The sequence below is a fragment of the Pseudophryne corroboree genome, chromosome 4 (assembly GCF_028390025.1).
Source record: "Pseudophryne corroboree isolate aPseCor3 chromosome 4, aPseCor3.hap2, whole genome shotgun sequence".
Lineage (NCBI taxonomy): Eukaryota > Metazoa > Chordata > Amphibia > Anura > Myobatrachidae > Pseudophryne > Pseudophryne corroboree.
The window spans coordinates 524,365,567-524,383,016 of record NC_086447.1 but is presented as its reverse complement, the minus strand read 5'-3'; the positions used below and the strand labels follow the sequence as shown (position 1 = coordinate 524,383,016).

General features: G+C 38.4%; 1 protein-coding gene across 1 annotated transcript in view; it reads left to right on the top strand.

Annotated features, from left to right (window-relative positions):
• Positions 1 to 17,450, top strand: part of TRDN (triadin) — an 862,718-nt gene that overhangs the window by 814,875 nt on the left and 30,393 nt on the right. Inside the window, exons 66-70 of the mRNA XM_063919338.1 lie at positions 2,242 to 2,286; positions 3,011 to 3,055; positions 8,827 to 8,865; positions 12,361 to 12,405; positions 13,123 to 13,167. Coding sequence (XP_063775408.1) covers positions 2,242 to 2,286; positions 3,011 to 3,055; positions 8,827 to 8,865; positions 12,361 to 12,405; positions 13,123 to 13,167 — 219 coding nt within the window. The remainder of the gene's footprint in view (positions 1 to 2,241; positions 2,287 to 3,010; positions 3,056 to 8,826; positions 8,866 to 12,360; positions 12,406 to 13,122; positions 13,168 to 17,450) is intronic.

Here is a 17,450-nt window from a genome sequence, read left to right as displayed (position 1 = left end):
CAAGTGGGAATAGCCCTAGCACAGCTACCATCATTCTGGCAGCCAGTATCGCGGCGGCAGTATTCTGACCACCAGGATCATAACTATATCCCACTGATAACCCCAGGATTATACTATTTAACAAGTATGTTAATTTTCTGCATTCAATGTAATGAAACATGTTAGCTATCAGCAAAAAAGAACCACCGCACCAGGCGCTAATATAAACTTTAAACTCAATTAATAAAATATCTAGGATATTAAATATATACCTGTAATGATTATATAAGCTGCAGGAGAGCTATTGACTTGGGGTTAACAAGTAAAAAATATTTTAACACTGGAATACCGAGTGTAAAAAATCAAGCACACTTAAACAAATCCCTCTTGCGCTATAATAAAATATAATATGGCTGAATGTTCAACAAATCAAACTTATTTTTTTTTAAAATATAATATTTTAATATAGAGAAACTCAATATTTCACAAGAATGACTAGACCGGTCTTGTATATGACAACATAAAAACAAATATCATATATTAAGCATTCTGAAGGAGGTGGATCCTAAAGTGTTTCTGTGCACAGAAAACTGCTGAACTCCAGTTGTAACTCATAAAAACTCCATAAAAACAGGTCCACTGATGTAATCAATCCCAGCTGTAATAGGAACCTGTGTAACACTCAAGATTCCTGAAACATTACTGGGGATCTAAAGTTCAAGTTTAACTTGCCACTAGTAGTTATAATTGTAATGAATAACAGCGCTCCACAGCAGAGCCCTACATGCGGCTTTCAACAGCACTGACGGCACGGAGAGTCCAGGTATCCAACGAGGTGGTCTCTGGCTGCGGGACCAGGCACCAATGCTGGCGCCTGTTTAGAAGCACCCGATCTCCAGGCTCTGTGAGACCTCACCTCTGTATGCCTAATGCAGGCACCGTAGCACTGTCTCTCTCCTCTCCAGTCTTTAATTGGCTGATGTATTATATGGACAGCAGTGGCAAGGTATACGGCAAATAATGAGTGCAGGGGTCCAAAACTTCTGACGCGTTTCACTCCTCTCCAGCGCAAGAGGGAATTGTTTAAGTATGTTAGCTATCAGGCCACTTACTATTGAGATGATCTGTTTTTATACAGCATTTTCTCAATATTTAGCCACTTGCTCCTTAGCCATTTGCTTTGGTGTGATGCCAGTTGTAGAGCAGAAGAGTATGCAAAAGCTAATAACAGTAACCAGGTACAGTGTGCTACCCAACTTTAACAGTAGATCCTCATACTGATGTAATGTAACAAATTAACAAAACATAGAGATTTTTTTACACTCATTAATAACATAATTTTTTGAGACATGAAGAACAAGTAAAAGAAAAAGACATACTGTAATTACGTAAAATTGCCTTACTAGAACAATAAATCACAGAGCTCGATAATAGCCAGGTCCGTGGCCAAAGATCTTCGGCAGTGCAAATTTTAGAAAAAATGTTTAATTGAAAATGATAGGGCTACCATGCTTGCCCTTCCCTCTTAAGAAGAAAGGCAATCACTAATGAACTGTAAATGTAAGCACATCAACACTGTTAAATGGTGGTGTCTTAGATAAATACAAAGACAATTGTAAACACCAGTCATCACATTTTTTTTTTTTGTAGTTCCTTATTGGAAGAGTTTCAGGCATATTTTACCATTTGTTTTTTATGTTGAGTTTATATTGGTTATGACCCAAATTCAACACTAAGGGGGAATATAAATGATCAGGAAAAAAATTTGTGCAAAAAAAAAAGGCATACTATAATTTATTATCCGATGTGTTATCGGGCAAATTTAATTGCGGCCCATTGGGTAAGTTCCCAGATCCTTGTGTTTTTGTGCTTACGGCCATGAATATGGGTCAGTTATGTGTGTCTTTCTTTTGGCCTGCCTCTGGGCAGGTGAAAAAAAATCCTTGATACTGCTGGCTATCAGGGCTAATTGAATAACTTCCCTCAACCCCAGGATCAATTAACCATGGTGATTTACCACGGCTTATTTAGTTCTCCCTATATCTTAAAGAGTTTAGATAAGAAATCTTATACATTTAAGTATTAACGTGGTGAGGAGGCAAATACAAAAATGGACATTATCCTGATTAATAATATGAATAGAACAGATTGTTATAATGATAACTTTTAACTATTATACCATCTTATTAGGCTAGTCTGATATTATTAAGGTTTTCTTTGCAGCATGTATATTTCCCCTCTTACTAGAATATTCCTTTGTAGAGACACTAGTGAAGAAACATGAAAAGGTAGCAGAACCGAAGACAGGTAACCAGATAAATTATCTTATCTATCCTAAAGAAAAAATAAAAGGACAGGTAATTCATCAAAATATGCCATAGATAAATTCTAACTCATTAAAAATATAATTTTACAGACTTAAGTGATATAACATAAATGATGATTGTACATTGCATGTTGGTGGTCATGAAGATTAAATAGAAATTAATACTAGATTAAAAATATTGATATCTTAAAAGTAAATGTTAGACAGTATATTTTCTTCACTTTCAACTATATAGCTATATATGCTTTACATACATACTGAAAAATTATTCAGCACAGGAAATGCTACCCATTTGCTATTACAGGCATCTCACACCATGTGGCGCAAAAATGATAGATGAATGAGACACTTCTGTATCATGTGTTTAGCAAAAGAACAAAATTGGACCTTTCTAGCCTGACAAGGAGCATTTTATATTATTCAATTGTATTTATTTTCTGTTTATGCAGCTTTCTTCCAATCTGCACTGCACGAGAGCTTTAATATTTGGCTAAAGTTGGCATACTGTAGATGCACAAAGCAATTTGTCAGTAAGATAAAGCCTAGAAATGATAAATACACATATGTAGCACTTGATCTTGTGCTAAAATGTAAATACATTCTAGATAATAAAGTATCTTACCTAACCTCAAGAAAAAACTGGTACTTATTGTACTTATTAACAAAAGTGGATTGAGTCTCCTTCATTAATCATTTTCTTTTCAGAGAAACCAGTTAAAAAACATGAAGAACCAGTAAAAGAAAAGAAAGGTAACCATAACTGTTAACCTACCTGATATGTTTCAGGACCAGGGGTGGATTGGGTGATCATAAAAGTGGGTAGTTTCCCATGGGTCCGGTCCCATATCACACTCTGCTGGGCCAGTTCAAACTGCCTACCTGGCCAGTCTGCAGCTATGACAATCTGAACTCAGCTCTGATCAGGCAAAGATCTTCTGCACCTGTACAGAAGCTCATTCAGTAGCTAAAGTAATAAGTCAACGGGAGAACTGCTACACATGCCCAGCTGCAGCAGCTCCTCCCTTCGGCCTTTGCAGACCTCATCATGAGTTTCAACTTATGTCAAGGCTCCGCCTCAAGCAGTCAGGACCAGGTGAGCAGAGTTGGACGTGGCTAGCGGTGACTCAAGTACACAACAAATAGGTACAATACAGATAATGCTATGTGAATTTTTAGCTACAGTATATACTGTATCTCTTCTCTTCTTACTCCCATCCATTCTCATTCACCCCATATCTATCTCAAAAGTCCCCTCCCTTCCCTGTAGCTCTGCATCTGCAGAGAACATTTCCAGCTGACTGCATCCATATCACACCAGGTACCTCTGCATACCTCTGCCCTCTCTCCTCCAATACCTCTGATAGAGTTTTAACTTCTATCATTCTATACTGTTTGTGCTGTTCTGTCTAAATGCAATTCTACAGTACAGTACATATATATATATATATATATATTTATTGTTATTATCTTTCTGGGCTAGCACTCTTTCTTAAGAGTTGCATTAAGATGCTGTTTCTCATCCTCAGGCTCACAACAGACCCTATGAATATGCAGAAATTGCGAATAAGGGAGCCCTTTAATTAAAGAAACAGGATGAAAACTTGTAGCTCATAAAAAAGTATTACAGTCTAGGTTTTGTATAAAGTGAGGTTGTTAGCCTATTATCCTTAAGGGAAACCTTTACATCCAGAAAATTTATAGAAAATGGCTGTATATCATATGTAAATTTTATATTAGGATCACCCAAATTAACCTCTATCATCATGTCCAGGAACTGTTGTTTAGTTCCAGTAAAGAGGATGAAGAGGTCATCTATATACCTCGTAAAGAAATTAATATATTTCCGATATTCTTCTTTTTCAAAGAACAGTTTATCCTCTACCTGAAACATAAAGGCATTGGCCAGTGCTGGTGCCACACAACTGCCCATGGCACAACCAAGGACTTGTAGATGTTTTTTATCTTATGCATAGATGCTAATCAGCAACAATACAAAGTTGCCATATATTGTAGCTTGCTACATAATAAATCATATATGTTACAATTAATGAACTACTGAATCCAAACTAGTCAAGTGTGTAACATACAAAGGCAAACCATAAAATATACTAAGCTAGCTACATATTTGCAAAAGAAACATCCAGGAGAATAAAAGAAAATCAGAGTGGGAAACAGAAAAACAAATAAGATAGGAAAAAGGAAAAAAATAGAATTCACAGGACTAAAAGATAAAGATAACACAGTACAAAAGCTAACTGAAAGCGAAATAATTTCATTTGAACTGGGCTTTATTACTAAGAAAACTAAAGAGACCATTAGCCATAATTGGCCAAAGATTCCTGTGTGTTACATTATACCCAAATTACACAAGGACCTGGTTAATCCACCATATCGGCCCATAATAGTGGCCGCAGACTCCTCTGTTATACTGTATCTCAATTCTTAAATTTTTATCTCCAGCCTGTGATACAAGCAGAAAAAACTTTTTTTAAAGATACCACCTCTTTTATTTTAAAAATTCAAGGCCAGCATGGACAGTGTAATGGTTAGCATTACTGCCTTACAGCACTGAGTCCATGGGTTCGATTCCCAACAAGACCCTAACTGTGTGGAGTTTGTATTATATTCTCCCTGTGCTTGCATGGGTTTCCTCCTGGTACTCCCGTTTCCTCCCAACATCTAAAAATATACTATTAGGTTAATTGCCTCCCAAAAAAATTAACCTTAGTGTGAATGTGTGTACATGTGGTAGGGAATATAGATTGTATGCTCCACTGGGGAAGGGATTGATGTGAATGCCCAAATATTATCTCTGTAAAGCGCTGTAAAATATGTCTGCACTATATAATAACTGGTAATAAGTAAATAAATAATAGATCACACATTTATGTGAAAAAACACTGGATGTATACAATTGGTGTAGTAAGCTTATATACAAATAACCTGTATCAAAGAGGGCTGAAGGCTATCAGACAATTGTTAACGAACAATATATATATTACAATGTATAAGAAAAGAAACCAGCACTCTTGGTCTTTAAATTACTCAGCTAACCTGAGTAACTGCTTTCCTAAAAGGGGGGGGGGGCTTGCCCTTTAAATAGGTAGACAACAAGAAAAAATTATGAGAGTGCTGTTCAGTATAGAAAATGTTAATACTAAACAATCAATATTGTGAATGAAACACCTGGGCATAGAATATCACAAAATACACAACAAAAAACACAATAAAATCTATATAAAAAAATTATCTATATCACTTTCAGTCCTGGAGACATGTGATGGATGCAAGCCTTGTTAGCTGATGTGATTTAAATAGGCTAATAGCCACTTGTGGTTTGTTACAAAGTCCCGATTATTAATGTTAGAGAATGGTTGTCCCAATAAATATTGTTGCATTGGTCTCGAAAACCGTCAAGACAAGAATGTCCATTTGTATAAATTATGTAGAGTGCTGCTTACTAGTTGAGGGTGTTGCTGGTGGAGAGCTCTTGTTCAGCCATGCGTCCACAGCCACAATAGGCAGTCCGTAGTCAGGGCATGGTGATGTGAAATCCATAAGCGGCTCTCGCTCTATGTACGTCAGTAAGATATGTTAGTTTAGCACAGCTGGTGCTGAGAAGATGTGTCCAGGGCAGCCATCAGGGTGGACTGTGGGGAATGGAGTCCCGAGCCCCACCCTGGCTCCTACCACCAATACCTGGAAAGCTGCACCAGGCTGCACAACAACAGCAGGCTGGTGAACAGGGAGGACTTCTTAAAACAGGCCTTCCCTGTGTATCAGCTCTCTGTGAATCATTCCTGCAGGTCTGCAATGCTTCACCTGTATGTAACGTCACAATGTGTGACATCACATAGGGGTGGAATGGTGCGGCAGAAACTTTTTTTGGAGGTGGCTGTCTATTTTGTCAGTCCTGGGCCCCACAATTTCTGATGGCAGCCCTGGACGTGTCAGTGCATTCCAGCAGTATAGATGAATATGAAGCTTCTTAATAATCAGGTGCAAGTGCAGCACAGTTCAATAAAAAAGCTCCGGATGGGGTTCTGGTATAGTACATGGCTGAAAGTTTAAAGGGATGCCAATCCAATATGTTTCTCATCCTAACCGGCTGGTCGTTTCTTCAAAGGAAGTGTGTGTGGGCTTCTCTAGCCCAGGGATTTATATTTAACTTTAATTAAGTGAGAGCAAGCATTGTATTAATTAGAACACCTGTAGCTACACATACAATGTGCCTCTAGTAAAATGTACATTCTCAGCGGATATTCATAAAAAATAACATGAAAAACGTACATAATAAACGCTTTTAACATGTGACTATAACATTATTTCTATTACTTGACTAAAATAATTGATCATTGGGATAAAAGGAGCCATTACTTTGTCAAATAGCTCCTAATTGTAAAATATCACTATGTATATGTATATTGTATAGAAAGACAGTTGAGAATTTTACACATAAATAAAAATTAAATATCATTTTATCACAACCTAGAACTACAGTATATAAATTATTCAAAAGTAAAGATGATAATATTACACTACAAAAAATTACTGAAGGATACGGAGAAAAATAAATAGAAACAATTAAACTGAAAAAATATACAAAGGCTTATCTAAATTATCATATCATGTGGTGACACTTGATCTCATCTCTATATCAATGTCTAGATGTACTTATATATCATGTGTATAAATATAATGATCATCCAAAAACGAAAGCACAGATAGGGAATTTAAATAAACAGGGGCATAGAGCTAAAAAAGCATAATCTCTGTATGTATTATGGCATCTATGTATGCCATAATACCATGCCTCCTCCACAGGAACCCCCCCTTTCCCTCCCCCATTTAGGACTGTTTCAGAAATTTATCTGAATGGTTTTCCAGCACAATGCATCCCAGTTAAGGGTAATAGGTTCTAATTCATATATTTGCAAGAACCAATGTCAATAACTTGACATTGCTTAGTTCTCTCTTTATACAGTAGCAGCAGAGATCTGAAATAGTGTCTCTGTTTAAAAGCCATGATGAAAATGTTCCGGACATCCATTGTTAGTGAAAGAACCAAGTAATGCTGATCAGCAATATTCCAGGCTATTTGATTAGAAATCTATATCATAGCACTGTACATTTTCTATATAAGTTATATAAATCAGGATACCTCTGTAATGATACAGACATTGCAGGATGAGAGAGGTAGTTGTTTTCTAATAATTTGCTTGTGCTAATTAGGTTTTGATAATTTAGTGTAAATCACAATTGAAAACAGGTAACCATATAAAACATACCATCTAGCCTGAAGAAAAATTGGTACAAAACTAATAGTGTTTACTGAGTAGTGTGGAATGAGTCTAACTTGTTTGAAATTCTTTTTAGAAAAACTAGTAAAAAAACATGAAGAGACAGTAAAAGAAAAGAAAGGTAACCAAATAATTTAGTTCTCTCTCCTTGGCAGCAGAGATCTATCTGAAACAGTGTCTCTATTTAAAAGCCATGGATACACTGCTATGAACCTCCTTTGATAATGACAGAGTAAAAAGGCCTATAGATGATCAGCAGTGGCTATTTGACCAGGGGCAGATTAAGCCTTGGGGGGGCCTTGGAGTACTTAGGTCAGTGGGGCCCTGGTGGGAAGTGGGTGTATATTAGATTGTGCATACCAACATGACCATTCCAGGAGGGACAAAATGTTCTACCTGGACTTCCCTCTTAATATATGATTGACATCACCTATGTTGAACTATTTAATTGATAAGAAAATTATTTCAACAGAGGTGTTTGCAATCCTATATTAAGAAGGAAGTCCAGGTAGAGAACATTTTGTCCCTCCTGGAATGGGTCATGTTGGGAGGTATGGATTGTGTATATTAAATGTAAACAAGTAGTGTATATTGACAGATGGGGGTACAGTATTCCCTGGTCCCCCACCCTCATCTGGCTATGTGTTTGACCACTTGGACTCTGAAAAATATATGGAACTAAGATGTTCCTACAGATGTATGCAATGTCAGATCATCACAATAAGTCCTTATCATCACAATATGTCCCTTGAACACAACATGGGTGCAATTATTTGTGCCCCCTGATGACACAACTGCAGGATCATGTGCACCATGCAGTCCTATGGATCATGGGTACATATGGAGTCCCTGCACACATTCACTGGCACTGGAATCACAGCAAATAAGCCAAAAATAGTAGCAGTAGAATGTAAGATGACAAGGAACACACCTGTATGTAAAAAATCAATATTATCATACTACTGTATTACAGAGAAAGTAATAGGATTTTTATTGTTATATAAATCAGACAACTTATTCATAGAAACATTTTAACAGTTTGGTGAAAAAGTAGGTCGTTGTTTAGCTGATATGCTGATAGATGCATATGTTGTAATAATTGAATATTATAACAAATTGAAGCTATTAAAACACTTGTACAGTAGCTGGATTTTGGCACATAGCATTAGCATAAAATGTAGATAACACATCTCAAAACATCAATTTCTTTTTTAAACACAGCAGTGAAAAAACACAAGGAGCCAGCAGAACTGAAGACAGGTAACCATATAAAGAATCTCATGTAGCCTTAAGAAAACTTGATATACAACTACAGTATTACTTAAAATATCATGATGATTTAGACCCACTCAATAATAAAATTAGTTTATGGCAGATAAATTAAATGAAGTTCCAAATTTTGTTAACAACACTGATCTCTTAAAGAAAATCTGTGTCCTGGTATTCTGATTTAATTTTTTTTGGCCAGAATAGACTCTAAATATAGCGCATCAGCTTAATCAAGATTATGTTTATGCTATACTTTCTCTTGGGCAGACTTCCTACAGTTCACACCAAAGGTGGTATTCAACTGCCAGATCTAATTTGCAGCATGACAAAAAAATTTTTTTTATCCTGATAGTACTATTCAGCTATGTAATTATAGCCTGTTTTACCCTACGGTAAATGACTCATCTTTAGGCGATAACACACAGGTTCTGGGATAAGTTCCCAGACCTATATGTTATCATGGAAAAACAGGTCTTGAATGGCTGCTTATTTGGGATTCTGCTTCTCGTGCCTGAGGCATGTGAAGCCTATTCTCTGACAATTGCCGGAGTTCAGGGCTACGTGTATAGCCCCCCGGGGGTGCATTCACCATGGTAATTTACTATGGCTAATTGAATACCCCCTCAAGTAAGCTATGAGCTATAGCAGATGTAGGCACAGAGGCATAATGCAATATGTATTTGATAAAATAAATCTTACCATGGGGCATTTCACTTGGGTGATACTTGATTTTGCTAAGTTTAAACATATGAAAGTTCTAGTGTAATATATATATATATATATATATATATATAGATATATATAGATAGTATAATATATACAAATGTTTCCTCCAAATGATGAGAAAACCATAGTCAACTGCAAACAACTACAATTAGACTGACCAATGCAACTTATCAAGTTTAGCTCTGAATAACTTGGTAGAAAATAACAAAAACCACAGTCTAGTACACAAATATACTGACCAGTAGAACTTGTAAAAACATACTGGCTTTAGATTGGCTGGAAAGAGGTGGACTCACAAGTAAGACGGACAGCGTTAACAATTCTTAATCAAAGAGGTTGCTTTACTTCCCCTCAGCAACTAAAAAATGCCACCAGGATACAAGCAGCAAGTCTTTTTTTGTCATAACATGATTACATTTTGAATCATTATGATAAAAAACCTTTTAACAGTTTTTACCCTTTCAATTTTATATGAGTAAAGTAATTTTATAATAAGTTTACTATTAATTCATCACAATTGTCTTTTTTGAATGGGCTATGCAATCTAAATATTTTTTGTTCAAATTTGGTGACAGCAGAGAAAAAACAAGAGTCTGTAGAACCAAAGAAAGGTAGAAAAGTTTGCAAAATACATTATTGGTGACATGAATAAAGTACTATATGTGTAAATTGTAAATACTATAGTAAAGGAGCAGAAACATAAATATTTGCTATGTACAGTCCCATCAGGCTTACTGTGTGGGACATGCCCATTAAATTGGATTAAAAGTAATAGTCATTTAGTGAGCTTTGAGAAAAAGTATAGAATCTTGTTGATGGAAGAATACCCAGAAACATAGATAAAAACATAAGAGATCGTCCAGTGAGGATCATCTATGAGAAAAATGGACAGAGATTTTAGATGATTTCTTGATGCCTAAATTTGATATCTTCACTACCTATATTGAGATTTATGAGATTAAAAGAAAAGAATATGGCTGTTATGTTTTGTATATCTAATTGGATATACTGTATGTGCTGAAAGGGTATCAGTATGAGATCCTGCCACCCGGGAATGCCGAATGTCAGGATCCCAACATCAGCATCCTGAGTGGCAGAATACTGGCAGGGGGTACGAGTGCAACAAAACTCCTTGGTAGCTCGCTGTGCTCGTCACATCGCAGGCTGCTTGCCACAGGTTCTATTCTCCCTCTTTGGGTGTCGTGGACACCCTTAGAGGGGGAATCACCTACCTCGCCGGTATACCAGTGGCAATATGGTGGCCCTGTCAGGATCCTGGTGTTGGTATTGTGACATCCGGGATCCCAAATATCAGTATACTGACTGCATACTGCTAAAAGAGAGCTTGGATATATGTGCTGAAACAGAGCTGATGATGAACCAATACTGTACCACTCAGAATATTGATCATTCCAAAATTCAATTATTGCAAAGTATGTGTATTTAGTAAACTTTATAAATAAAGCAATAAAAATGTTTAAGGTTACATAAATTGATATAGTGTAATTGAGGAGGAAAGCAGAGAGGGAGCCATTATCTAAACTATATGGAGAAAAGTATTTGGCCACACCGGTTTATTTTTCAATTCAGATGTTTTAATCAGATCCATTTGCCTTATTTGTATAAAATCAAGCACCTAGCCATGCAGTCTCCATTTGCAAACATTTATGATAAAAATGGATATTTATGAAGAGCTCAATCAGTTCAAGCATTGTACTGTTATAGGATGCCAACTTTGCAACAGCACCTTTGAGTTGAACTAAAACAGAGATTGTGAGCCATACCTACTTGAACAACATCAGTGCCTGACCTCATAAATGCTCTACAGAATAAATGGGCAAAAATTACCACAGAAACACTGCAAAATCTTGTGAAAAGCCTTCCAAGAAGAGTGGAAGCTGTTATAGCTGCAAAAGGCAGGCCAACGCCATATTAAAGTATATGTATATGAATACGATGTCATTATAGTCTCTGTTAATGTATTTGTCAGGTGTCTGAGTACTTTTGTCTATATCACAGGTTCTCAAACTCGGTCCTCAGGACCCCACACAGTGCATGTTTTGCAGGTCTCCTTACAGAATCACAAGTGAAATAATTAGCTCCACCTGTGGACCTTTTAAAATGTGTCAGTGAATAATGAATACACCTGTGCACTTGCTGGGTTACCTGCAAAACTTGCACTGTGTGGGGTCCTGAGGACCGAGTTTGAGAACCACTGGTCTATATAGTATATATTGTAATGATGAGTAAAAATTTTTATTGTGATACAGATGTGTCCACATACACCTTTCCAATTTCCTGCCATGTATGGCACAACTTGGTATTCCATATACTCCAATATTTAGCCCTGCTTTGGTAATTTTCTCAATTTGCTTTTTTAATATGCTACTTTATACATTCTCATTATGGCAAACAAATTTGTTTTAAATGAATCAACTTGCTACTCGTAGAGAAAAGCTTAGCTGTTCTATGCATGGCATGCCAAATTGAAGAAAATAGAAAATTTATATGTGGACGTCATTTGAAAAATTCTAGCTATCTTACCAAGTGCTACTGAGAGACATTGCAGGTTTTCAGTGTAGCATCTATAGAAGCTGTGAATTTCAACAGATTTACTAATAATTTTCTTTTAGTGACATTATTCAAAAACATAAATAACTATCAGAGCCAAAGATAGAGAAACAGAATAATTTATTTAATCTGAAATGAAATCCTTTTCAATATGCACTGTCAATCAGTCTTTAGCAATTTCTTTTGCAGAAACACAAGTGAAAATACCTGAAGAACCAGCAAAAGAGAAGAAAGGTAAACATATGTAGTATTTTAACTTACCTGAAGTGTTTCAGGACAATTGGCACTAGCTCAAATTCAGCTGAAACCAATGAAAAGGACTTTGGGCAGTAGATGGCTTTCTCTATTGCAGCATAAATCTAAAAAGGGCAACGCTAAATAAAAGTTATACTGGCTCTATGTCAGACCTCCATTTCTACAGAAAGATTCAACAAGCTACAAAGGTGATCAATAAGGTTCCATGATATTTGTGAGTGCTTGGACCCTGATAAAAATTGTATATTTAATTGTAAGTTTTATTTATAAAATAGATCTCCAACATTGCACTATTATTGAGATTGGATTGTTGTTAGTAATTATCTTATAGATATCAGACAACCTCTTCAATATTGTAGACATTGCTTGAGGTTGCTGTGAAATAGGCACATTTTCTTAACTAAAATACTGATTTCAGCATATGCTTATTATAATTGTAGTGACACATTGTAACCATTATAACATTTGTTTTTGAGCTAAACTCATGGCACATAGTATTTATGCTAAAAAGCAAATAGTCCATCACTCACTAGCAATCTGTTTTTTAGATATACTAATTTAAAATCATGAGCAAGCAGAACTAAAGACAGGTAACCATATTGACTGTATTATTTAGATTTAATAAAACATTATACCCAACTCTTGACTGAAATGTCAACATGATTGACACCCACTCATTGACAAATGTATTTTCAGAAAAACAAATGAAAAAACTTGAAGAACCAACAACACCAAGAAAAGGTAACCTAACTCATAAACTTACATTTCATGCTATGGTATAAAGATTGAATAAAGTGAAGATATAAGATAGAAACTGTTCTCTTAATACAAATGTCACCAGGACTTCTGATGCAGTTATGTTTTATTCTTTACAGTACTGCCTTGTGTTACAATATAGCATTTTGTTTACATTGAGAGCTTAAATATAATATGGAACCAGATGCTAATGTGTAATCAAAGCTGCAGCAAAATGTGCATTTGCTTTGCTTTCTGTCAACAGCAAATAACTGATTACAAGATATGTGTCACAACTGAGGGCTGAGGCTGACCTGGGGAAGCCTCAGATGTAGGGGCTGACGTGTAAATGAACCGGGGAGGCAGTATTGGGTTCCTAGACATACAGGAGCTCTAGTACCATTTAACCCAAAGGCGTGACCATGACAACAAAGTTATAAAAAGGTAAAGTCAGTTTTATTGAACACATAGCTTAAGACACCTTGGATATGCAAAACGTCACAGAAGATGTGCAGTGATAAGTTACAGTACAGTTCCCAGAAGCGCAGAGGTAATTAGTGCTGTGGCTTGCAGAACAGAATATTGCAGAGTCCTTGCCAGAACTGGAGATGGTAAGTCCATATGCCACAGCTAACTGCTGAGGAGAGGTATGAACTGGTACTGCCCAGCAGATGGTATACAGAGGCTGGAGCAACATAGATGCACAGAAGTAGATGGTACTTGGTAATTGCAGAGAGTGCCGGATGGAACCGGTATGAATGAAAGGTGTGCAGAACTCACCATTGTAGATTTAGAGTACGATGGTGAGCATCAATGGACGCTGTCGTTGAATGGTAGAATGGTCACTGATGCAGGCAATATAGTGCTAATATACCACTCATTATGTTGAAATAAACTGAAGACACTGTGGAGCACTGCTAGCAGAAAACCAGCGACTCAGGAGCACTGTGGAAAACTAGTAGGCTGTGGTAAGTATGCTTTGGAGTATGGAGAGTGGTGCTGCAGAAAGGAGAAGTTGAAAACGATACCAGGACACCGCTGGAGGCTGGAAGCAGAGCAGGACCAATGTTGGAAGCAGGAAGCCGGTGTCTGATCATAGAGAGTAATCAGGAGCAATGCTGGAACACTGCAGAAGTCAGGCTGCACTGCAGGATGGAAACAGGTGCGGGTCTCTTAGTGGAGCTGAATCACAGGAGCTGGAATACCTGGAGAAACAAGCAATAGAATCCACAAGCATGAGAGACATGTGTATAGGTTAGACAACCAAAGCACTGACGATTATCCACCCAAGGAGCAGGATATTTATACCAGCTGGGAAGCAGGCATTTGGCTGGATAATTAGGCAGAGTCCAGGTTGCAGCAGATAGGTTGTGAAATGACATGTGATGAAGAAAAACATGGCTGCGCCCATGTTTGCATTTGGAGGGAAAGTCTGTTTGTATATTCCATGTGGTAAACAGCAGTAATGGTGGCAGAGACTGCGGAGGGCAGGAGATGCCATTCTTTAAAAGAGTGCAAAAAAACTGTAAGGCTGCCATGACAGTGCTGCGGGATCACAGGGAAGAGACTTGAGGTAAAGATATACAGTGTGCTGCACGCAGACAGTGCAGATGGAGTCCCATTTTGGAATGCCAGGACAGTCTCAGAAGACACTTGGAAGGTAAATAATGATGTCCAATAACCCAGATTGTGACAGCTCCCCTCCTTTAGAGGTGGACCCAGGACACTTCTTATGCTTGCAAGGAAATCTGGTGGGGAAAGCTTGGACCAATTTGGGAGCATGGACATCCGATGCATTGGTCCAAGAATGTTCCTCGGGGCCATAGCCCTTCCAATCAATCAAGTACTGAAGGTGACCGTACCTGAAGCATGAGTCCAGAATCTTGGCGACCTCATACTCAACACCCTATTGAGTCTGTACCTTAGGTGCAATAGGGAGCACAGAATGAAAATGATTCAGGACCACCAGCTTGAGGATAGAGATATGAAATATCCTAGGGATTTTCAGAAATGGAGGCAGCATGAGTTTATAGCAACTGGATTGATGACTTGTTCAACCTGGAAAGGACCGATGTAACGAGAAGCAAACTTAATATTTGGGACTTTCAATTGGAGATTCTTGGTGGCCAGACACACACAATCACCTGGTTTGAGGGCAGGAAGTGCCCCACGCTTCTTGTCCGCAAACTTTTTGTACCTAGAGGAAGCTTTTAGGAGAGCTGCCCGGACATTCTTCCAGATTTGGAGAAACTGTTGTAGAGTGATATCAGCTGCAGGTACCGATGTTGCTGGAAGCGATTGAAACTCTGGAACCTTTGGGTGAAACCTGTAGTTGGAAAAGAATGGTGTGGAAGAAGATGAAGAATGGTACTGTTGTTGTGACAAAATTCGGCCCACGGAAGAAGATGAACCCAGTCATCTTGAGAAGCGGAAATGTTAATTCGGAGGAAGGCCTCCAAGTCCTGATTCACCCTCTCAGTTTGCCCATTTGTTTGGGAGTGATAAGCAGTAGAAAACGTTAGCTTGACTTGAAGTGCCGAACACAGACTTCGCCAGATTTTGGCTACAAACTGGATACCTCTATCGGAGATAATCTCTTCAGGAAGACAATGTAGTCTGAAGATCTCTTTGATGAAGACTTCAGCCAACTTGGCAGCTGATGGAAGACCGGTGAGCAGAATGAAGTGAGCCATCTTGGTGAACCGGTCAACTACCACCCAGATAGTATTGTACTTGTTACACTCAGGAAGGTCTGTAATAAAGTCCATTGATAAAAGGGTCCACGGATGATGAAGGACAGACAGAGGTACCAGATGTCCAGCGGGTGACTGGCGTGGTACCTTGTGCTGGGCACACTTAGGGCAGGATGCAATGAACTCTGCTATGTCCTTCTTCAGGGTCGGCCACCAGTATGATCTGGAAACAAATTCAAAGGTTTTCTGAATACCCACGTGTCCGGCGAAGTGAGAGAAATGTGCCCATTGCCAGAGCTTCCTTCTGAGAGCCGGTTTTACAAGGCTTTTCCCTGGCGGGGACATAGATTCCATCCTCACGGCGGAGAATGCCACTGGATCAATAATGGGATGCTTGCCAATAAATTCAGACTCATTTTCTTGCTCCCAGGAACAGGAAAGAGCATCAGCCTTGCGATTCTGTGACCCTGGACAAAACAGAAGTTTAAAGTCAAACCTGGAGAAGAAGAGTTCCCATCTGGCTTGATGAAGATTGAGGCATTGGGCAGCTTTCAAATACAGGAGGTTCTTGTGGTCTGTCAGAATAGTAATAGTATGAGAAGCTCCCTCCAGTAGATATCTCCATTCTTTTAGAGTGAGTTTGATAGCTAGAAGTTCTTGATCACCAATGGCGTAATTGCGCTCAGCAGGGGAGAACCTCCATGAGAAGAAGCCACAAGGATGTATGTGTCCATCATCGGCTCTTTGAGACAGGACGGCGCCCACTCCAACGGAAGAGGTATCCACCTCCAGGGTGAAAGTCGAGCTGGTATCTGGCTGTTTCAGAACTGGAGCAGAGACAAACTTTTGTTTCAGTAGATAGAAGGCTTGATTAGCTTCTTCTGACCACTTGGAAGGATAGGCACCTTTCCTGATGAGGGCAGTGACAGGCGCCACAATAGTATAAAAGTCCAGAATGAACTTCCTGTAATAATTGGCAAACCCCCGGAATCTCTGAACACCCTTGAGTGTCGTGGGTATCAGCCAATCACGAATAGCCTGGAGTCTCTCAAGATCCATCTCTAGTCCGGAACTGGACACAATGTAACCTAGAAATGGAATAGATTTGACCTCGAAGACACATTTCTCCAACTTACAATAGAGATGGTTGGCACGAAGATGAGACAGGATCTCCTTGACCCAGTAGCGATGTTCCTCTAAATCATTAGCAAAGATGAGAATATCATCGAGGTAGACCACAACATGTCGGTAGAGGATATCTCGAAAATTTAATTCACAAAGTGTTGAAATACCGCTGGAGCGTTGCTGAGTCTGAAAGGCATGATAAGGTATTCATAATATCCGTCACGGGTGTTAAATGCGGTCTTCCACTTATCACCCTTCCAAATCTGGATGAGGTTGTATGCACCCCTCGGTCTGACTTAGAAAAGATGGTGGCTCCACTGACACAGTCAAACAGCTCGGTGATAAGGGGCAGAGGGTACCAATTTTTCACTGTGTTGTCGTTCAACCCACAGTAATCAATACAGGGTCGCAGACCACCGTCTTTCTTGTTCACGAAGAAGAAGCCTGCGCCAGCTGGAGAGGAGAAAGACC